The 24,740-nt window shown below is 36.1% G+C and overlaps 1 protein-coding gene and 1 non-coding gene across 7 annotated transcripts in view; one reads left to right on the top strand and one right to left on the bottom strand.

Moving 5' to 3' along the window:
• Positions 1–24,740, bottom strand: part of TEX11 (testis expressed 11) — a 323,813-nt gene that overhangs the window by 132,988 nt on the left and 166,085 nt on the right. For all 6 annotated transcript variants that reach the window (XM_077890293.1, XM_077890296.1, XM_077890292.1 and 3 more), the window contains one exon: positions 8,120–8,222. In XM_077890293.1, the coding sequence (XP_077746419.1) occupies positions 8,120–8,222 (103 nt within the window). The remainder of the gene's footprint in view (positions 1–8,119; positions 8,223–24,740) is intronic.
• LOC144309230 (U6 spliceosomal RNA) lies at positions 23,477–23,583 on the top strand. Its single transcript, XR_013375292.1, has one exon. It is a non-coding gene; the product is annotated as a U6 spliceosomal RNA (small nuclear RNA).

The raw sequence follows: 24,740 nt of genomic DNA, 5'->3' as shown, positions 1-24,740 counted from the left end.
GCAAAATTATAAAGATACTGATGGGGCAGCCCCGGTGGCACAGCAGTTTAGTGCCGCCTGCAGCCCAGGGCGTGATCTCGGAGACCCAGGATCGCGTCTCAAGTCAGTCTCCTGCATGGAGCCTGCTTCTCCCTCTGCCTGTCTCTGCCTCTCTCTTGATCTCTCGATTCTCTCTCTCTCTGTGTGTGTGTGTGTCTCATGAATAAATAAATAAATAAAAATCTTTAAAAAATAAAATAAAGATACTGATGGCTCTGGAAAAAAAGCATAAAGGATTCAAGAGACTTCATGACTGCAAAATTTAGATCTAATCAGGCCAAAATTAAAAATCAATTAAATGAGATGCAATCCAAACTGGAGGTCCTAATGACGAGGGTTAATGAGGTAAAAGAAAGGGTGGGGAAAAAAAAGAGTGACATAAAACACAAGTTGATGACAAGGAAGGAAGCAGAAGAAAAAATAGAAAAAATTAAAAGACCATGAGGAAAGGTTAAAGGAAATAAATGACAGCCTCTGAAGGAAAAATCTATGTTTAATTGGGGTTCCAGAGGGCGCCAAGAGGGACAGAGGACCAGAAAGCATATTTGAACAAATCATAGCTGAGAACTTCCCTAATAATGCCTGAAAGGAAACAGGCATTCAGATCCAGGAGATACAGAGGTCCCCCCCTAAAATCAATACTTTATCCAGCAAGGCTCTCATTCAGAATAGAAGAAGAGATAAAGAGCTTCCAAGATAGGCAGAAACTGAAAGAATATGTGACCACCAAGCCAGCTCTGCAAGAAATATTAAGGGGGATTCTGGAATAGAAAGAGGAAGTCCAAGGGAACAATCCACAAAAACAGGGACTGAATAGGTATTACGATGACACTAAAATCATATCTTTTAATACTAATTTTGAATGAGAATGGTCTTAATGATCCTATCAAAAGATGTAGGGTTTCAGACTGGCTAAAAAAGCAAGACCCATCTATTTGCTAAATACAAGAGACGCATTTTAGACCTAAGCATACCTACAGCCTGAAAATGAAAGGTTGGAGAACCATTTACCATTCAAATGGTCCTCAAAAGAAAGCAGGGGTAGCCATCCTCATATCAGATAAATTAAAGTTTATCCCGAAGACTGTAGTAAGAGATTAAGAAGGACACTATATCATACTTAAAGGATCTATCTAACAAGAGGAACTAACAATCATGAATATTTATGACCTTAATGTGGGAGCTGCCAAGTATATCAACCAATTAATAACCAAAGCAAAGACATACTTAGATAATAATACACTAATACTGGGAGACTTCAACACAGCACTTTCTGCAAATGACTGATATTCTAAGGACAACATATCCAAAGAAACAAGAGCTTTAAATGATACACTGGCCCAGATGGATTTCACAGATATTTATAGAACTTTACATCCAAATGCAACCGAATACACATTCTTCTCAAGTGCACATGGAATTTTCTCCAGAATAGACCACATACTGGGTCACAAATCAGGTCTCAACCGATACCAAAAGATTGGGGCACTCCCCTGCATATTATCAGACCATAATGCTTTGAAACTTGAACTCAATCACAAGAAGAATTTTGGAAGAAACTTAAACATGTGGAGGTTAAAGAGCATCCTGCTAAAAGATCAAGGGTCAACCAGGAAATTAGAGAAGAATTAAAAAGATTCGTGGAAACTAATGAGAATGAAGATACAATCACTCAAAATCTTTGGGATACAGCAAAAGCAGTCCTAAGAGGGAAATACATCACAATATAAGCATCCGTCAAAAAATTGGAAAAACCTCAAATACACAAGCTAACCTTGCACACCTAAAGAAACTGGAGAAAGAACAGCAAATAAAGCCTACACCAAGCAGAAGAAGAGAGTTAATAAAGATTCGAGCAGAACTCAATGAAATAGAGACCAGAAGAACTGTAGAACAGATCAAATCTGGGAGTTGGTTCCTTGAAAGAATTAATAAGATAGATAAACCAGGGGCAGCCCCGGTGGCACAGTGGTTTAGCACTGCCTGCAGCCCGAGGTGTGATCCTGGAGACCTGGGATCGAGTCCCACATCAGGCTCCCTGCATGGAGTCTGCTTCTTCCTCTGCCTGTGTCTCTGCCTCTTTCTCTCTCTCTCTCTCTCTCTCTCTGAATAAATAAATAAGTCTTAAAAAATATAGATAAACCATTTGCCAGCCTTATTAAAAACAAAAGAGAAATGACTCCAATTAATAAAATCATGAATGAAAGAGGAGAGATCACAACCAATACCAAGGAATTAAAAGCAATTTTAAAAACATATTATGAGCAGCTATGCGCCAATAAATTAGGCAATCTAGAAGAAATGGATGCATTTCTGGAAAACCCCAAACTATCAACACTGGTACAGGAAGAAATAGAAAACCTGAACAGGCCAATAACCAGGGACGAAATTGAAGCAGTCATCAAAACCTCCAAAGATACAAAAGTCTGGGGCAAGATGGCTTCCCTGGGGAATTATATTAAATGTTTAAAGAAGAAACAATACCTGTTCTACTAATGCTGTTCCAAAGGATAGAAAGGGATAAAATACTTCCAAACTCTTTTCTTTTTTTTTAATTTATTTTTTTACTGGTGTTCAATTTGCCAACATATAGAATAACACCCAGTGCTCATCCCATCAAGTGCCCCCCTCAGTGCCCGTCACCCAGTCACCCCCACCCCCTGCCCTCCTCCCTTTCTACCACCCCTAGTTCGTTTCCCAGAGTTAGGAGTCTCTCATGTTCTGTCTCCCTTTCTGATATTTCCCACTCATTTTTTCTCCTTTCCCCTTTATTCCCTGTCACTATTTTTTATATTCCCCAAATGAATGAGACCATATAATGTTTGTGCTTCTCAGATTGACTTATTTCACTCAGCATAATACCCTCCAGTTCCATCCACGTTGAAGCAAATGGTGGGTATTTGTCATTTCTAATGGCTGAGTAATATTCCATTGTACACATAAACCACATCTTCTTTATCCATTCATCTTTCGATGGACACCGAGGCTCCTTCCACAGTTTAGCTATTGTGGACATTGCTGCTATAAACATCGGGGTGCAAGTGTCCCAGTGTCCAGACTCTTTTCTATGAGGCCAGCATCACCTTAATGCCAAAACCAGACAAAGACCCCACCAAAAAGGAGAATTATAGGCCAATATCCCTGATGAACACAGATGCAACAATTCTCAACAAGATACTAGCCAATAGGATCCAACAGTACATTAAGAAGATTAATCACCATGACAAAGTAGGATATTTCCCTGAGATGCAAGGCTGTTTCAACACTCATAAAGCAATCAACATGATAGATCATATCAACAAGAGAAAAAACAAGAACCACAAGATCCTCTCAATAGATGCAGAGAAAGCATTTGACAAAATACAGCATCCATTCCTGATCAAAACTCTTTAGAGTGTAGGGATAGAGGAAACATTCCTCAGCATGTTGAAAGCCATCTACAAAAAGCCCACAGCAAATATCATTCTCAATGGGGAAACACTGGGAGCCTTTCCCCTAAGATCAGGAACAAGACAGGGAAGTCCACTTTCACCACTGCTATTCAACATAGTACTAAAAGTCCTAGCCTCAGCAATCAGACAACAAAAAGAAATAAAAGGCATCAAATTAGCAAAGAAGAAGTCAAACTCTCCCTCTTTTCAGATGACATGATACTGTACAAAGAAAACCCAAAAGACTCCACCCCAAGATTGCTAGAACTCATACAGCAATTTGGCAGTGTGGCAGGATGCAAAATCAATGCCCAGAAATCAGTGGCATTTCTATACACTGGATTAGAAGAATTAATATTGTGAAAATATCAATGCTACCCAGGGCAATTTACACATTTAATGCAATCCTTATCAAAATACCATGGACTTTCTTCACAGAGTTGGAACAAATCATCTTAAGATTTGTGTGGAATCAGAAAAGACCCCAAATAGCCCACAATATTTGTCAATATTCCACAATAGGGGAATATTGACAAAGAAAACCAGAGCCGGGGGCATCACAATGCTGGATTTCAAGCTGTACTAAAAAGCTGTAATCATTAATACAGCATGGTATTGGGACAAAAAGAGACACATAGATCAATGGAACAGAACAGAGAACCCAGAAATGGGCCCTCAACTCTATGGTCAACTAATTTTCGACAAAGCAGGAAAGACTATCCACTGGAAAAAGGACAGTCTCTTCAATAAAAGGTGCTGGAAAAATTGGACAGCCACATGCAGAAGAATGAAACTAGACCATTCTCTTACACCAGACACAAAGATAAACTCAAATTGGAGGAAAGATCTCAATGTGAGACAAGAATCTATTAAAATCCAAGAGCAGAACACAGGCAACACCCTTTTTGAACTTGGCCACAGCAACTTCTTGCAAGATACATCTATGAAGGCAAGGGAAACAAAAGCAAAAATGAAGTATTGGGACTTCATCAAGATAAAAAGCTTCTGCACAGCAAAAGAAACAGTCAACAAAACTAAAAGACAACCGACAGAATGGGAGAAGATGTTTGCAAATGACATATCAGATAAAGGGCTAGTATCCATCATCTATAAAGAACTTCTTAAAAGCTCAACAGCAAAGAAACAAATAATCCAATCATGAAATGGGCAAAAGACATGAACATTAATTTCACAGAGGAAGACATAGACATGGCAACAAGCACATGAGAAAATGCTCCGTATCACTGGCCATCAGGGAAATACAAATCAAAACCACAATGAGATACCACCTCACACCAGTGAGAATGGGGAAAATTAACAAGACAGGAAACAACAAATGTTGGAGAGGATGTGGAGAAACGGGAACCCTCTTGCACTGTTGGTGGGAATGTGAACTGGTACAGCCACTCTGGAAAACTGTGTGGAGGTTCCTCAAAGAGTTAAAAATAGATCTGCCCTACGACTCAGCAGTTGCACTGCTGGGGATTTACCCCAAAGATACAAATACAGCAAAATGGCAGGATAGCTGCACCCCAATGTTTATAGCAGCAATGTCCACAATAACCAAACTGTGGAGGAGCCTCAGTGTCCTTTGAAAGATGAATGGATAAAGAAGATGTGGTCTATATATACAGTGGAATATTACTCAGCCATTAGAAACAACAAATACTCACCATTTGCTTCAATGTGGATGGAGCTGGAGGGTATTATGCTGAGTGAAGTAAGTCAATTGGAGAAAGACAAACATTATATGGTCTCATTCATTGGGGGAATATAAAAAATAGTGAAAGGGAATAAAGCGGAAAGAAGAGAAAATGAGTGGGAAATATCAGAGAGGGTGACAGAACATGAGAGTCTCCTAACTGGGAAACAAACAAGGGGTGGTGGAAGGGAGGTGGGCAGGGCATTGTGGTGACTGGATGATGGGCACTGAGGGGAACACTTGACGTGATGAGCATTGGGTGTTATGCTATATGTTGGCAAATCGAACTCCAATAAAAAATATACAAAAAAATAAATAAAAATAAAATAAAATGTATAAAGAACTTTCAAAATTCAATAAGAAAACAAAGTTCCCTATATCTTAGTAACTAAAATATTTTTCTTCCCTATGTTCTAGCCACTATGATACAAGATGAATAAAACATATTAGAGATAACTTTTTTTAAAAGAAAACTAAGTTCCCTATAGAAAACTGGGCAAAAGATTTATATAAACACTCTGCCAGCGCAGCCCCAGTGGCTTAGCAGTTTAGCGGCACCTTCGGCCTGGGGTGGGATCCTGAAGACCTGGGATTGAGTCCCAGGTCAGGCTCCCTGCATGGAGCCTGTTTCTCCCTCTGCCTGTGTCTCTGCCTCTCTTTCTCTCTCTCTCTATGTCTCTCATGAATAAATAAATAAAATCTTTTTTTTAAAAAAAAAACCAACACTCTGCCAAAGAAGATATATGGATTTCAAATGTTAGACATTACAGAAATATAGTTAAAACCACAGTAAGATACCACTACCCAACTATTAGAATGGGTAAAGTATTTTTTAAAAGGACAAGTAGGAATTTTAAATGGACAATTCCAAGTTGATATACATCAACTATTAGAATGGGTAAAGTATTTTTTAAATGGACAATTCCAAGCAGATCACCTGGAACACTCAAACATAACTGGTTAGAATGTAAAATTGTATAGCTACTTAGAAAAACAGCTTGGCAGTTTCTGATAGTTAAACATGTATCTACCATACAACCCAAAAATCCAACTTCTAGATATTTATCCTAGAGAAGTTAAATTTTATCATCACACAAAATCTGTAAACAGATATTTATAGCACATTTATTCACACTTGCTCACAATGGAAACCATCCAAATATACTTCAAATGGTGAATGAATAAACTGTGGCAATAAAGAAGAACAAACTATGGAAACACAACAGTATGAATGGGTTTTGAATACATTATGATAAGTGAAAGAAAGGCTTAAAAAGCTTTATACTGTATGATCTCATTTATATGACATTTTGGAAAAGGCAAAAATACAGAGATAGAAATAAGTTCAGCTGCTTCCAGGGCTAAAAGTGGTGGGAAGGAATGACAATAAAGGAGCCTGAGGCAATTTTTTGTTCTGTATCATGATGGTAATGGTGGTTACATAACTGTATACATTTGTCAAAACTCATAGATTTATTAATATAAATAAACCTCAAAGAATCTAGTAAGTTTTATTCTATATATTATCAACAAACATGGCTTTAAAAAATGGTCACAGATAACTAGGGGGGAAAAAAAAGACTGAGCTGATGGTATGTTTAAAAAGTAAAAAATTTATGGGCAGCCCAGGTGGCTCAGCGGTTTAGCGCCACCTTCAGTCCAGGGCGCGATCCTGGAGACCCGGGATGGAGTCCCATGCCAGGCTCCCTGCATGGAGCCTGCCTCTCCCTCTGCCTCTCTCTCTCTCTCTCTCTCTCTCTTTCTTTCTCTCTCTCTGTGTCTTTCATGAATAAATAAATTTTAAAAAATCTTTAAAAAATAAATAAAAGTAAAAAAATTTATTTTAATAGAATGTTAAAAGGTTTAATAGGAAATCTATTTTTTTTTTGCCATTTCTGTTGGTAAAAAGTTAAAATTTTTTTAATCTTTCAACATAGTACATCAAATATAACAAATTCCCAAAGGTCTCTAATGAAAAAATTGATGATGGACATGACTACAATATAAAGGATGCCTGGGTAGCTCAGTTGGTTAAGCATCTGCCTTTGGCTTAGGTCATGATCCTGGGGTCCTAGGATCGAGTCCCACATGGGGCTCCCTGTTCAGCAGGGAGTCTGCTTCTCCCTCTCCCTCTAAACCTCCTCCTGCTCATGTGTGTACTCTCTATCTTAAATAAGTAAAATCTTAAAAAAAATAAACCCTGATAAAGAACTGACTCCAATTTACTAATCTTTAATTCATATACAGGTATACTTTACTATCCTGGAACATTTCTTTTCCAAAGAAGAATAAACTATCTTTCTTTTTTTGAAGTGCAAAGCAGAGTCTGTTGCACATAGTAGGTATTCATAAACAGTTGCTTAGTCGGATTAGTATAAATTCTGTTTGGATCTATTAATTTAAAACTATCAATTTCTCAACTTATAACCTTCACAAGAGAGAACCAGTCTGGAGCTCAAGCTGCCTCAGGGTATCCTCAGCTACACTGAGGGCTGAATGGGAGTAATATCACAACATGGCATATCTGTAACCAAATCAAGATACAGAAGTGTAAAGACACATCAACTAGGAAACTATGCTTAACTTAATGGAAAGGGGACAGTACTAATGGGATGAAGTTCAGGTGAGCGACTTCAGCACTGTCAACTCTGTAGCAAGAAACTCCATTTCAAGGCCAAATCTCTCACCAATAACTTCCCAAATAAATGAAAATATTTAAAAGTCAGCTGGAGACTGATTATCTAAGACAACTCAACTGAAAAGGGTTTGCAGTGAACTCTCTCTTACCCCATACTTCCTTTTTGCATGGTAGTATCATCTTTACACAGGAAAGGTAGAATACACAACATATAACTCCACTCTTAAAAACAATCTTTTTTTCCTTTATGGTAGAAGAGGATTATTATTCTTTATATTAATAATTAAATATAATTCATAAATAATATACCTCTGCCAGAGTTGCCCTCTAAAACTGCAATCTTGAATACATAAAATTGAGTGAAAATATTTGTAGGATCACGTTGTTCAGCTTCTATCACTGCCTCTTTAGCCTGAAAAAAAAGAAATATTGGCCCTCTTTTATAAAAGTAATAAGACCTTGTGTTTCACTAATAGTATTAACATAGTCCAAATGGTTGAGGATACTCATTATAAAAAGACATGAATCTAAGTAAAATCTTTAAAGAACTGTTCTCTTAAAATGCTAAAGAAACTGTGCATTCTGCTTCTAGAAATAAGGTGCATGATATACATCAGACCAACACTCCAACTGAAAACAAAGATGTTAGATAACATTTTTTTCAATTCCAGAGTAACTTACAAGATAGTAAATTCTAAGGAAAGTGAAGTTCCAGAGAAACAAGCAGAGAATTAGAGCCACTTTTTTTTCTGGTGGACATTTATAAATCTAAATAAATGTCACCTTTAGTTTTAATGAACCTCACTAGGTCAGGGAACAGGTATCAAGACTCAAGGGACCATACCCTTAGGCTAAGTACAAATCAGAACTAAACCACTCCTACCTGCATCCCCAGGAGACTGCAAAGAAAGTTACTTTGGTTATGAGATGAACACAGCAAAATGTGGTAGAAAGAACCAATCCCTGAGGTGTGTATTTACAGCACCAAATTACATTAAGCCCCCAAATCTAGGCTTACTTTTTTCTTCTTTTTCTAATTCCTTGAGTTGTAAAGTTAGATTATTTGAGTTTTTTTTAATGTAGGTGTTTATCACTATAAACTTTCTGCTGAGGACAATTTTTGATGCATCCCGTAAGTTTGGATATGATGTGTTTCCATTTCCTTTTGTCACAAAATACTTTGCAATTTCCCTTTTGATTTCTTCTTTAACACATTGGTTGTTCAGGAATGTGTTTCTCAACCTCCATGCATTGTTGAGAAACAATGTGAATTGTTTTTCCTCCTGATATTTATTTCCAGGTTTTACCATTGTGTTTGAAAAAGATATCTGATATGATTTCAATCTTCTCAAATTTGTTACAGCTTGCTTGCTAGCCCAACATATGGTCTATCCTGGAGAATGTTCCATGTGTGCTTCAGAGAAATGTGTATTCTTGTGCTGTTAAATATTCTATATGTATTTGTAAGGTTCATTTGGTCTATAGTGTTATTCAGGTCCACTATTTATATATTATTTTTCTGTCTGCATGATCTATGCATTGTTGAAAGTGGGTGTTGAAGTCCTTTACTATTTATAATTGCTGCCTACTACTACCTTCAGTGTGTTAACATTTGCTTTATTTGTTTATTGTTAAATTCAAGTATAATTAATATACAGTGTTATATTAGTTTCAGGTGTACAATATAATGATTCAACAATTTTATACATGTCTCAGTGCTCATCAAGATAAGTGTACTCTTAACCACCTTTATTTCACCTATCCCCCTAACCCACCTTTCCTCTGGCAACCACCAATTTGTTCTCTGTATTTAAGAGTCTCTTTTTGTCTGTATCCTTTTTTGTTGTTGTTTTATGTGTTAAATAATGTATGGATGAAATCATATGATGTTTGTCTTTCTCTGACTGAGTTATTTCACTTAATATTATATCCTCTAGACTCTCTAGGTCCTTCCATAGTATTGCAAATGGCAAGAGTTCATTCTTTTTTATGGCTGAATAATTTCCAAGTGTATATATACCACATCATCTTCATTCATCTATCAATGAACAGTTCGTTTGCTTCCAAATCTTGGTCATTGTAAATAATGCTGCAATAAACATAGGAGTGTAATATTTTCAAATTAGTGTTTTCCCTTTTGGCTGGGTAAATATCCAGTAATGGAAATACTGGATCATATAGGAATTCTAATTTTAATTTTTGAAGAACCTCCAAAGTGATTTCCACAGTTGCTCTGCCAATTTGCATTCCTACCAACAGTGCATGAGGGTACCTTTTTCTCCACATTTTTGTCAAAACTTGCTATTTCTTGTGTATTTGAATTAACCATTCTGACAGGTGTGAAATAGTATATCACTATGGTTTTAATGTGCATTTTACCGATGATTAGTGATGCTGAGCATCTTTTTGGTTAGTATTAGTTTTAAATATTTAGTTGCTCTAATGTTCAGTGTATATATATTTACAATTGTCATATCCTCTGGATGAGGTGACCCCTTTATCACTATATAGTGACCTTTGTCTCTGGTGACCAATTTTGACTAAAGTTTATTTTATCTGATATAATTATAGCCACTCCTGCTCTCTTTTCCTTACCATTTGCATGTAATATCTTTTTCAGTCCCTTTCAGTTCATGCATATCCTTAAAGCTAAGTTAGTCTCTAGTAGGCAGCATACTGTTGGAATTTTTTTTTATTAAAAATCCATTTATTCTGTGTCTTTGGAGAATTTCTTCCATTTATATTTAAAGTAATTTTGATAGGTATAGACCTACTATTCCCATTTTCTTAACTGTTTTCTTAATTTTTAATTCCTTTGTTCTTTTTTACCCCTTGCTGTCTTTTTAAAAAATTTATTCTTGTATTAGTATGCTCTTATTCCTTTTTATTTATCTTTTATGTATGTACTATGGGTTTTTTCTTTGTGCTTACCATGTGGTTTACAAAAAGCATCTTTTAGATATAACAGTCTATTTTAAGCTGTTAACAACTTATGTTCAAACGCATAGAGAAACTCTACACTTTTACGTCTTCTCTCCTCACATTTATGCTATTCATGTCACACTTTACATCTTTTTATATTGTAAATCTGTTAACAAATTTTTATAGCTATAGTTATTTTTAATATTATTGTTTTTAATTTTTATAGTAGAGATAAAAGTGATTTACAAACTATCATTACAAAATAAGGGTATTCTGAATTTTATTATATTTTTATAACCTATTGAATGATATTTTGGTTGCTTCTAAGTTTTCACAATTATGAGTAATGTGCAGGATTTTGTGTGGATATTAGCTTACAGTTCATTTGGATAAAATACTAAGAAGGGCAATTACTAGATCATGTTGTGAGAGTATGTCTAGTTTTATAAGAAACTGAAATTATCTTTCAAAATGGCTCTACTATTATTTTTCTTACTGGCAATGAAAGAGAATTTCAATTTTGCCACATTTTCACCAGTATTTGGTTTTGTCAGTTTTTAGATTTTAGCCATTTTAACAGTTATGTAGTGGTATTGTTTTAATTTGCATTTTCTTGATGAAATATAATGTTGAGAATGTTTTTATATGCTTATTTGCCATCTATATGTCTTCTTTAGTAAGATATCTGTTCAAGTCTTTTCCCAAATTTATAGTTCATAATTATAAATTATAACTTTATAATTTATAATTTCTTGTCTTTCTTGCCTTATTATTTAATTCTTTGTATATTTTGGATATCATTTTTTTAACCAAATATGTGTTTTGTAAATATTTTCTCTCACTGTAAGGCTTATGTTTCCATTCCTTAACAATATCTTTCACATAGAGGTTTCTAATTTTAATAATGTCCAAGTACCAATTATTTTTCATCGAATGTGCTTTTGGTGTTATGTTTTTAAAAAGTTATCACTACCAATAAAACTGAAGAAAGAGAAATTAAGGAGTCAATCCTATTTACAATTGCACCCAAAAGCATAAGATACCTAAGGAATAAACCTAACCAAAGAGGTAAAGGATCTATACCCTAAAAACTACAGAAGACTTCTGAAAGAAATTGAGGAAGACACAAAGAGATGGAAAAATATTCCATGCTCATGGATTGGAAGAATATAGTGAAAATGTCAATGCTACCCAGGGCAATTTATACATTCAGTACAATCCCTATGAAAATACCATGGACTTTCTTCACAGAGTTGGAACAAATCATCTTAAGATTTGTGTGGAATCAGAAAAGACCCCAAATAGCCAGGGGAATATTGAAAAAGAAAACCAAAGCCAGGGGCATCACAATGCTGGATTTCAAGCTATACTACAAAGCTGTGATCATCAAGACAGTGTGGTACTGGCACAAAAACAGACACATAGATTGATGGACCAGAATAGAGAACCCAGAAGTGGGCCCTCAATTCTATGGTCAACTAATATTCGACAAAGCAGGAAAAACTATGCACTGGAAAAAAGACAGCCTGTTCAATAAATGGTGCTGGGAAAACTGGACAGCTACGTGCAGAAGAATGAAACTAGGCCATTCTCTTACACCATACACAAAGATAAACTCAAAATGGAGGAAAGATCTCAATGTGAGACAAGAATCCATCAAAATCATAGAGGAGAACATTGGCAATACCCTTTTTGAACTTGGCCACAGCAACATCTTGCAAGATACATCTATGAGGGCAAGGAAAACAAAAGCAAAAATGAATTATTGGGACTTAATCAAGATAAAAAGCTTCTGTACAGCAAAAGAAACAGTCAACAAGGGTAGCCCGGGTAGCTCAGCAGTTTAGCGTCACCTTCGGTCCATGGGGTGATCCTGGAGACCCAGGATCGAGTACCGCGTTGGGCTCCCTGCATGAGGCCTGCTTCTCTCTCTGCCTGTGTCTCTGCCTCTCATTCTCTCTCTGTGTCTCTCATGAATAAATAAATAAAATCTTTAAAAAAGAAACAGTCAAGAAAACTAAAAGACAACCCACAGAATGGGAGAAGATATTTGCAAATGACATCAGATAAAGGGCTAGTATGCAAGATCTAGAAAGAACTTATTAAGCTCAACAGTAAAGAAACAAACAATCCAATCATGAAATGGGCAAAAGACATGAACAGAAATTTTACCAAAGGGGACACAGCTATGGCCAACAAGCACATGAGAAAATACTCTGCATCACTGTCCATCTGGGAAATACAAATCAAAACCACAATGAGATACCAGCTCACACCAGTGCGAATGGGGAAAATTAACAAGACAGGAAACAACAAATGTTGGAGAGGATGTGGAGAAAGGGGAACCCTCTTGCACTGTTGGTGGAATGTGAACTGGTGCAGCCACTCTGGAAAACTGTGGAGGTTCCTCAAAGAGCTAAAAATAGAACTGCTCTATGACCCAGCAGTTGCACTTCTGGGGATTTACCCCAAAGATACAGATGCAGGGAAATGGCAGGATTGCTGCACCCCAATGTTTATAGCAGCAATGTCCACAATAGCCAAACTGTGGAGGAGCCTCGGTGTTCTTTGAAAGATGAATGGATAAAGAAGATGTGGTTTATGTATACAATGGAATATTCCTCAGCCATTAGAAACAACAAATACTCACCATTTGCTTCAACGTGGATGGAACTGGAGGGTATTATGCTGAGTGAAGTAAGTCAATCGGAGAAGGACAAACACTATATGATCTCATTCATTTGGGGAATATAAAAAATAGTGAAAGGGAATACAGGGGAAAGGAGAGAAAATGAGTGGGAAATATCAGAGAGGGTGACAGAACATGAGAGACTCCTAACTCTGGGAAACGAACAAGGAGTAGTGAAAAGGGAGGTGGACGGGGGGATGGGGTGACTGGGTAATGGGCACTGAGGGGAGCACTTGACGGGATGAGCACTGGGTGTTATGCTATATGTTGGCAAATCGAACTCCAAAAAAAATACAAAAAATTAATAAATAAAACTTAAAAAATAATAAAAAAATAAAAAGTCATCACTAACCTGGAAGAAATAGATGAATTTCAAGAAACATATAAATTAACAAAACTGCAACAGGAAGAAATAGAATACTTTGAATAGACTAATAAGTGGCAAAGAAATTGAATGATCAAACATATCCTAACAAACAAAAGTCCAGGATCAAATAGCTTCGCAGGTAAATTTTACCAAACACTTAAAAAAGAGTTAATACTCTTTTCATATATTCTCAAACTATTCCAAAACATAGAAAAGGAAGCAAAACTTCCAAATTCATTCTATGAAGCCAGTATTACCCTGATACCAAAACCAGATAAAGACCCCACTGAAAAAGAAAGATTGAGGCCGGGGGATGCCTGGGTGGCTCAGCGGTTGAGCATCTGCTTTTGGCTCAGGTCATGATCCCAGGGTCCTGGGATTGAGTCCCACATTGGGCTTCCTGCATGGAGCCTGTATCTCCCTCTGCCTATGTCTCTGCCTCTCTCTGTGTGTCTCTCATGAATAAATAAATAAAATCTTTTTTAAAAAGAAAGAAAAATTGAGGTCAGTATCCTTGATGAATAATGGATGCAGATTCTCAATAAAATACTAACAAACCAAATCCAACAGTACACTGAAAGAATCATTCACCAGGATCAAGTGGGATTTATTCCTGGGTTATAATGGTAGTTCAGTATTCACAAATCAATCAATGTGATAGATCACATTAATAAAAGAAAGGTAAAAAAATATGATCCTCTCAATAGATACAGAAAAAGCATCTGACAAAGTACAACATCCATTTAGGATAGAAGCCCTCAACAAAGTAGGGTTAGAGGGAACATAACTCAACATAAAAAAGGCCATATATGAATAACCCACAGCTAACATTATCCTCAATGGGGAAAAACAGAGCTTTTCCTCTATGGTCAGGAATATTTTTCCCAGACCTAGAACAAACAAACCTAAAATTTGTATGGAGCCACCAAAGTCCCCAAATAGCCAAAGCAACCTGGAAAAGAAGATCAAAGCTTGGAAGCATCACAGTTCTGACTTCACGTTATATTACAGAGCTGTAGTGATCGGGATAGTATGGTACTGTCATAAAAACAGACACTTAGATCAATGGAACATAATAGAAAACCCAGAAATGTACCCACTTTCACATTCAGAAATGTACCCACCCAGAAACTAGACCACTTTCTTACAGCACACACAAAAACAAATTTAAAATGGAGACCTGAAACCATAAAAATCCTAGAGGAGAACACAGGCAGAAACCTCTTTGACATCAGCCATAGCAACTTCTTTCTAGGTATGTTCCTGGAGGCAAGGGAAACAAAAGTAAAAATAACCTATTGTAACTACATCAAAATAAAAAGCATCCACAGAGCAAATGAAATAATCAACAAAACTAAAAGGCAGCCTACAGAATGGGAAAAGATATTTGCAAATTACATATCCAATAAAGGGTTAGTATCCAAAATATATAGAGAAGTTATAAAACTCAACACCCCAGAAACAAATATTCCAACCAAAAAATGGGCAAAAGTCATAAGCAAACGTTTCTCCAAAGACCTACATATGGGGGGCACCTGGGTGGTTTAGTCAGTTAAGTGACTGACTATTGAGTTTCAGCTCAGGTCATGATCCTCAGGGTCGTGAGATTAAGCCCTGGGTGGAGTCTGCTTAAGATTCTCTCTCTTCCTTTCCCTCTGCCCCTCCACCATCCCATTTGTGCTCTGTCTCTAGGGAAAAAAAGAAACAAAACAAATAAGCAAAGGGAAAATAAGGAGAGAGGGGTAGACAAACCAAGAAATAGACTCTTTTTTAACTATAGAGAACAAACTGAGGACTACCAGAGGGAGGTGGGTGGGGCAAAGAGTTAAACAGGTGATGGCAATTAAGGGGTGCATTTGTGATGAGCACTGGGTGTAGTACGGAAGTATTGAATTACTATATTGTACACATAAAACTAGGAAATGTTATAAAAGTTAAAAGGAGGGAAAATTTTAAAGTTAAAAAATAGTGAAAATCATATATATTTTTCAGAATAAAAGATAAACATTTTTTTAAAAAGAAGACACCCAAAGAGATCAATTGAATCCTTATGAACATCTCAATGCCATTTTTGTTTTATATAGAGCTTTTTTAAAAAATCCTATAATTCATATGTAATCTCAAGGGACCCTAGGTTGCCAAAAAAAGTCTTGGAAGAAAAGAACAATCTTGGAAGACTCACACCTCCTAATTTCAAAACTTAGTACAAAGCTACAGTAATTAAAAGTGTGATACTTGCATACGGACATACAGACCAATGAATTAGGATAGAAAACCCAGAAATAACCCTTCACATATATGTTCAAATGATGTTAGACTAGGGTGCAAAGACCATTCAATGGAAGGAGGACAGCCTTTCCAACAAACGATGTTGGGAAAATAGGATATCCATATGTAAAATAATGAAGTCAGATACAAAACGTTAACTCAAAATGGATCAAAGACCTACATGGAAAAGCTAAAATTATAAGTCTTAGGAGAAAACTTAAGGGGAGGGGCACCTGGGTGGCTCAGTGGTTGAGCATCTGCCTTTGGCTCAGGTTGTGATCCTGGGGTCCTGGGACTGAGTCCCACATTGGGCTCCCTGCAGGGAGCGTGTTTCTCCCTCTGCCTATGTCTCTGCCTCTCCCTGTGTGTCTCTCATGAATAAATAAATAAAATCTTTAAAAAAAAAAGACAGAAAACTTAAGGGGAAATCATGACATTGGATTTGGTGGTAAATTCTTGGATATGACGCCAAAAACACAGGCACCAAAATAAAAAATAAGTATTTGGACTTCATCAAAATCACAAAATGTTTGTGTTTCAAAGGACATTATCAAGAAAGGGAAAAGACAATCCATAGAATAGAAGATATTTGCAAATCATATATTGATAATAAGTTAATATCCAGAATATTAAAGGGCTCCTACAACTCAACAACTCTAAAATAAACAACCCAATTAAAAAATGGGCAGAAAGACTTGGAATTTCTCCAGAGAAGATATACAAAATGCCCAATTATATGGCCAATAAGCACATGAGAAGATGCTCAACATCAGTGCTCATTAGGGAAATGCAAAGCAAAAATACAAGAAACTACTTCATACCCATTAGGATAGATATTATCAAAAAGTAGGAAATAACAATTGTTGATGAGGATGTGGAGAAATTAGGACACCTGTGCTTTCTGGTGGGAATATAAAATGACACAGCCATCATGTAAAACAGCGGCTGTTTCTCAAATGTTAAACATAGAATTACCATGTAATTCCACAATTCTATTCCTAGGTATATACACAAAAGAACTGAACACAGGGACTCAGATACTTGTATATCTAGTTGATAGCAATTTTATTTACAAAAGCTAGAAGGTGGAAGCATCCACAGATGGATGGATAAATGAAAAGTCGTATATATATATACACATACATACACATACAGTGGAATATCACTGAGCCTTAAAAAGTTAGGGAATTCTGATGCATGCCACAACATGAATGAACCTTGAGGACATTATGCTATGTGGTGTAAGGCAGTCAGAAATGAACAAGTATTGTATGATTTTACTTATGTGAGGTATCTAAAGTAGTCAAAGCCATAGAAATCGAACACAGAATTCTGGTTGCCAGGGGTTGGGGGTTGAGGAAAGTAAGAAGTTATTGTTTAATAATGGGCACATAGTGTCAGTTTGCATAATAAAAAGAGTTCTGGAGATGGATGCAGAATATTGTGTATGTATTAATGCCACAGAACTGTACACTTAAATGGTTAAGGGGCACATCGGTGGCTCAGTCAGTTAAGTGTCTGCCTTCGGCTCAGGTCATGATTTCAGGGTCCTGGGATCGAGCCCCACTTTGGGCTGCCTGCTTAGTGGGGAGTCTGCTTCTCCCTCTCCTTCTGCCCCTGCTTATGTTAGCTCTCGCTCACTCTCCCTCAAATAAATAAAATCTTTAAAAAATGGTTAAAATGGTATATTTTACCATAATTTTAAAAATCAATTACAATTGATTTCTAATGATACAATAAACAAGAAAAATATAATAAATTTGACTTTATTAAAATAAACCCATAATACACATACTAGAATTGTTGAAACTGAAAGGACTGAAAATACCATATATTGTCAAGGATGTGAATGAACTGGCACATTCACCATTGATGGCAGGAATGTAAAATGGTACAACTCCTTTGGAAAACAGTTTGGTGGTTTCTTATAAACTTAAAAATATAGTTATCACATAACCCAGCAATTCCACCTCTGGATATTTCCTCAGAGAAATCAAAACAAATATCCACACAAAGACTTCTACCTTGAATGTTTATAGCAGCATTGTTCAAGATAACCTCAAACTGGAAAAACCATAATGTCATCAAGAGATGAACAGATAAATAAATCGTGGCATATCCATACAATGTAATACTACTCAGGAATAAATAGGAACAATCTATTGATATATGCAACAACATGAGTGATTCTCCAAAACATGATGATGACTGAATGAAGCCAGACCAAAACAAAAACAAAAACCAAAAGCACATACTGTATGATTACATGTATATGAAACTCTAGGAAAGATAAATGTAATCAATAGTGATGTAAAGTGACTAATAGTCACTGTCTGGGGCTGAGAATGGAGATGGAGATTGACCTGGAAGGAACACAAGGAAATCTTTTAAGGTAATAAAATATTCTGTATCTGGATTGGGTAGTTAGGTACACTAGGGCATATATTTGTCAAAATTATCTAACTGTATACTTAAAATGAGTGTTTCTTAGTATAAATTATACTTTGATAAATTTGATTTTTAAAGTAAATTAATAATGATTTGTAAGGATCCCTTCAGTTCTATAATTCAATAATCTATGAATTTATGAACTCCAAAAAATCTTTGACTATTATAGATTTTACCAGATTATAATGATATTTTAGAGCAATATGTTAGAAGAGATCTTAAAATTCTCTTAGTCAAAAAAATTCTTCTGATGCTTGAATCTTCTTTATAACATTAACACCAAGTAGTCACTCTCTGCTTAAATACCTTCAGGGAGAGGGAATTTACTATATTTTAAGAAAATCCATTTCAGTTTTAGACAGGTCTAATCATTATAGTTTCCTTATGATGACCTGAAATCTCACTCCTTGTATGTCTCACCCATGGAAATAGGCATAGAATAAATTTAATTTTTTTAAAGATTTTTATTTATTTTTTCATGAGAGACAGAGAGAGAGAAAGAGGCAGAGACACAGGCAGAGGGAGAAGCAGGCTCCATGCAGGCAGCCTGACATGGAACTCGATCCTGGGACTCCAGGATCATGCCCTGGGCCAAAGGCAGGCGCTAAACCACTGAGCCACACAGGGATCCCCAGAAAAAAAATTAATTTTTAAAAAATATTTTGTTTATTTGAGAGCGAGAGCATGAGAGAGAGATAACGAGCAGGAGGGAGGGACAAAGAGAGAAGCAGACTCCCCACTGAGCAGGGAGCCCAATATCATGACTTGAGCCCAAGATAGACGCTTGACTGATGGAGCCACCCAGGCGCCTGGAATAAATTTAATTATTTTACTCTTTGATAGCCATTCAAATATTAGGAGAAAGCTATTATGTTCCTCCTAAATCTTCCATTTTCCAAATTTAACATCCATATTTCCTTTAACTATTCTTCAAATAAGATGGCTCTTACCATCCTGAGTGCCTTCTCCTTGGCACATTAGAGTTTGTCAATATCCTCCTTCAAAAGTGTTACCTCTTAATCCTACACAGTATTATAGGTATGCTATAACCAGAGCAGAATACAGGGTGATTATCACTCCTTCACATTTCTATTGATGCAACCTAATTGGTTTTTTTTTTTAAAGATTTTATTTATTCATGAGAGACACAGAGAGAGGCAGAGACAGAGGCAGGGGAAGAAGCAGGCTCCCCACAGGGAGCACGACATGGGACTTGATCCCAGGACTCTGGGATCACAACCTGAGCCAAAGGGAGACATTCAATCACTGAGTCACCCTGGCGCCCCATGATGCAACCTAATTTGAATTAATTTTCTCAGCATTATTGGCTGGTGTTGAGCTTACAGTCAACTAAAAACATCACAAATCTTTCACACGTGCTGCTCTTAAGCCACATTTCATCTATTCTGTTCTTGTACAGTTGTTTTTAGGGATCCAAGTATGGGATATATTGTTATTCTGTTTGTCTTCATCTTATCCAAATGGGCTCATCATTTCAGCCTATTGAGGTCTCTTCAGATTTGCCTGTTTTCTAACATATTGGTTACTCTTTTCAGCTTCAGGTCATATATATACCCAATCAGTATTCACAAAGGTCCTTATCTACATATTCTGATTCTAAATTCATATGATATTCACCACATAATTTGATACTTGATTATACATTTTTATTAATTTGTAATTATGTTGTATGTGTAAATCTTGTTTCCATAAAAATATTTTAAGCTTATGTATAGAAAGAATCATGTATTCTACTTATTCTATAATACCAGGCACAGATTAGGCATTCAATAAATATTTGTTGACTTAAAACCTCAATTATGGTATTTTTATGGTATAGCTATATCAGGAATGAGCCACAACTGACCTTCATCTAAGGTTTACTTAAGTGATTTCTTTTACATCCATACAGATATATTTGTGGGAATGGCTACACCAGCCAAAGCATCACAAAATCAATGACTAGCTGTTATAATAGAAACAAAGGCCACAGTGCCACCTAGTGAACATTACTAGTTTACTTCTGATCACAAGGTCACTTTCAGTACTACAATGGAAAGGCATGATTTTTTTTAGAACTCCATATAGTTAGTAGAACCAATATAAAACCAACACATGAGATGTGGTAGTCTTCACTTTAGGTCATATAAATACTCTATTAATAGTATCATTTTTTTCTTAGATTTTATCTATTTATTCAAGACACACGGAGAGAGGCAGAGACATAGGCAGAAGCAGCACCCCACAGGGAGCCTGATGAGGGACTCAATCCCAGGACCCTGGGATCATGACCTCAGCTGAAGGCAGACACTCAAGCACTGAGCCACCTAGGTGCCCCAACAGTATCATCCTGTAACTGTTGTAATTCTTACTGCCATGCTGTGCTTTGAAATCGTGCTTTAGTTTCATCAACCTATAGTAGTACTAATGACACTTCATGTAGCTAAATTGCAGTTGTAAGCTGAGGATGAGATTCCTACACTGAGTTAAAGAGTGCTCAATTGTACATTACCATTAATTTTACTACAGACTATCACCAAAACAATCCATTCTTCATCTCTTAATGAAAATTAAGGGTATTAAGATATTATGATTTGCAGCAAAATCCCATTATATCAAGTTGTGATCAACTGTTCCTATACTTAGAACCCAAGTTCATTTCCTCTATACTAAAAGTCTGCCTATTCGAGCCTATGACTTACACTTAATTTTATTATATTATTTTTGAGAATTTTTAAGATACCAGACTTAAGATACTATAAATTCCCCAAAGTCAGAGATGATGTCTATGAAACTACATAGTTTAATATTGTCTCATACATAGTACTGAAGATATTCTCAATGGATAATGGCAATGAAAAATTTACACATATATAACTTTGAAAATAAACCAAAGAAATTACTTATATTTAGAATTGCTATCTCAAAAAGATGTTGCCAAATGTATGAACTAATGAATCCATAACATAATCTACTAAGAGTTCAGAGGAATATATTCTCCAACTCCTTTAACTCATCCAAATTAACTTCTGACCTATGATTTAATATTTTATTTTAAAGCAGAATAAGGGATCCCTGGGTGGCGCAGCGGTTTGGCGCCTGCCTTTGGCCCAGGGCGTGATCCTGGAGACCCGGGATCGAATCCCACGTCGGGCTCCCAGTGCATGGAGCCTGCTTCTCCTTCTGCCTATGTCTCTGCCTCTCTCTCTCTCTCTCTCTCTCTCTCTCTCTCTCTGTGACTATCATAAATAAATAAAAATTAAAAAAAAAATAAAGCAGAATAAAACAGAATGTGTTTCTCTCTTCCAAAAAGAAAGGAACTGAGCTATAGAAAATTCTAATGGGATGATTTCTAAAATAACGTAAACTCCTTCAGTTCTAATAATCAAGCATAGATCTTGATCACTTTTGGTTTCCAATTATCCACAGTAGCAAGGTCAGAAACAACATGAACAAATGCAATTCCTTTAATCACAAGAAATTGACAGGTATTTATTGAGTCTCTTTGACTATACATTAGGCTCTATGCTAGCTATCAGAGAAAATAAAGTAAGATATGGTCCTTGTCTCAAGGAGGTGGCAATCTAATAGGGGGCTAAGTCAGGTATGCAAATAACTATAATACAATGCAGAATACGAGTACCTAGGTATAAACAGAGGTGTTATGAAGTTCTAGAGGAAAAGCAAGACTCAGAAATTTCCTTATCAAGCCAAGACTGTCATAAAAAAGTTTCATAAGGTAGAGATGCAGGGAAAAGTTCATTTGCAATGGAGAAGCATGGAAAAAGGTACAGAAGTAGAAAAGCATAGATCATGGTTTGGAAGCTGCAAATAATCCAATTTAGGATAAACACAGTATACATATAATGGAAATAAAATAGGATTATGTTATTTCTAGATTATGGAGGACCTTAAGCACCGAGGAATTTGGTCTTTATTTATAGGGAGTAACTGAAGATTATAGAGTGGCTCCCTGTAATTGGTTAGAAGATTATTCCAATAATGATAAAGATGATGAAAGCTTGGGCTAGAGTAGAGAGGTAAAGATGGGAGAGAAGACAGCTGGGAAAAATCTGCAGAAGTAGAACTGATCAGATGTGGCACATGATGAATACATGGGAAGAAGTAATCCAGGAATCTAAAAATTTCAGTCTCAGATCACTGAATATGCCCAAAATCGTAAAAAAAGTGAATGTGGGCTATGAGAAAGATCCGGGCTACACATACAGATTTAGGAATGAAGAATTAAAACTAAGATGGATTACTGGGAGTAGAGTGTACAGAAGAAAAAAAAAAGAAGAGACCAGAGAATAAATTCACTCAACAAATGTTTATTAAAACATCTATGAAGCATGGTTGTGGGTGTCAGAGATAAAATAGTGAACCAGATAACAAGATAAAGATAATACCTACCCTCATCCAATATTTATTTGGTGAAAAGAACCAGTAACAGAAATAGAGAAGGAATAGCCACAGCAATAAATAGGATTAAGAGAAGATGTCATAGAAGCCAAACACAAAGTTTCCAGAAGGATGAAATAGTTGACAGTATTACATTGTTTTGTGCTAGAGAGATCAGAGGACAAGAAGGACTAAGAAAAGATCATTGGATTTGATCATTAAAAGGTTACTAGTGATCTTCAAAAGATCGGTTTATAAACTCAAAGATGTGAAAATCATCAAGAGAGCAGTAGGTGATAAAATCAAAAACCTTAGAGTCAGTCTTGTCTATTCTTTCTCTTCTATCTTACATCTGGTATGTCGGGGAATTCTGTCATCTTTACTTTTATAATCTATCTAGAATCTGATCCCCATCCACAATTCTACCCTGGTCTATGCCACCTCATCTCTTGCCTAGATTATTTCAATGGCCTCCTAAATGGTCTCCTGCTTCCACCCTTGCACTCACCCTAGCCTATTCAATACAGTGGTAAGAGTGATCTTATTAAAATGCAGATCATAAGGTCATACCATGCTCAATTTGGCAGCACATATACTAAAACTGGAACAGTACAGAGAAGATTAGCATGGCCCCTGCACAAGGATGACATGTGAATTCATGAAGTGTTCCATATTTTTAAAAATTTTAAAAATAAAATGCAAATCAAATCATGTCATTTCTTTGCCCAGAGCTCCCCAATGGCTCCCCATCTCACCTAGAGTTAATGATAAATCTTTACAATGAACTATAAGATCTTTCTTACATAATCCATCTCCCCACTATTTCCCTGATCACAGCTCCTACTTTTCTTAATATTGTGCTGAAGTCACACTAGTCCCTTTGCTATTCCTCAGATGCCCCAGGTATGCTCTTATCCCCACAACCTTTGCACTTGCTATTCCTGCTATTTGGAATGCTATGCTTTTGTTTTTGTTTTGTTTTGTTTCCAGATATCTACATAGCTAGCTAGATCCCTCATTTCCTCAGGTCTCTACTCAAAAACCACCTTCTCACTGAGGCCTTCTTGGCCACCCTATCTAAAATTTCAACCTTTATTCCTCTTCTAAAACATTTAATACAAAAAAAACATTTAATACCACCCTTTCCTTCATCACTCTTTAATATATAACAGGGTCAGCAAACTATGGCCTTTGAACCACTTCTAAGCTACCATCTATTTTTGTAGTTCACAAGCTAAGAAGGGTTTTATATTTTTCAAAGGTTGAAAAAATCGAGAAGAATAATATTTTATGACACACAAAAATTATATGAAATTCAAATTTCAGTGTTCCTAAATAACAAAGTTTTATTAGGACAAAGCCATGCCAATTTGTTTACATATGGTCTATGGCTGTTTTCATGGTATAACAGCAGAATTGAATAGTTGCAACAGAGAATTGCATGACATAGAAAACCTAAAATATTTACTACTTGGCTCTTCACAGAAATTTTGCTGACCTCTGTAATATACCATAATATTCATTTTTAAATTTTCTGTCCTAGGAGAATAATAAACTCCATGAATGTAGGTGTTTTGTCTATTTTGTTCATTACTATATCCCAAGGCCTAGGATAGTATTTAACATAGATAGTCAATAACCATTTTTTAAAATAAATGGGCACTGAGAAAATATTGGCAGTAATTTTAGGTTCAAAAGTTTGGTGATAAAATGAAGAACAAAGAACTATAATTTTATTAGGATGACAAGATTGAAGGAAGGTTTTTTTTTTTAATAAAGAAGACCTCAGAATAATTGTTGTGATGGGGAAAGAAATAGTTGAGAGAAAAATATTA

This window comes from Canis aureus, chromosome X, assembly GCF_053574225.1.
Source record: "Canis aureus isolate CA01 chromosome X, VMU_Caureus_v.1.0, whole genome shotgun sequence".
Lineage (NCBI taxonomy): Eukaryota > Metazoa > Chordata > Mammalia > Carnivora > Canidae > Canis > Canis aureus.
The sequence above is the reverse complement of the archived record's forward strand: the minus strand, read 5'-3'. Positions and strand labels throughout refer to the sequence as shown.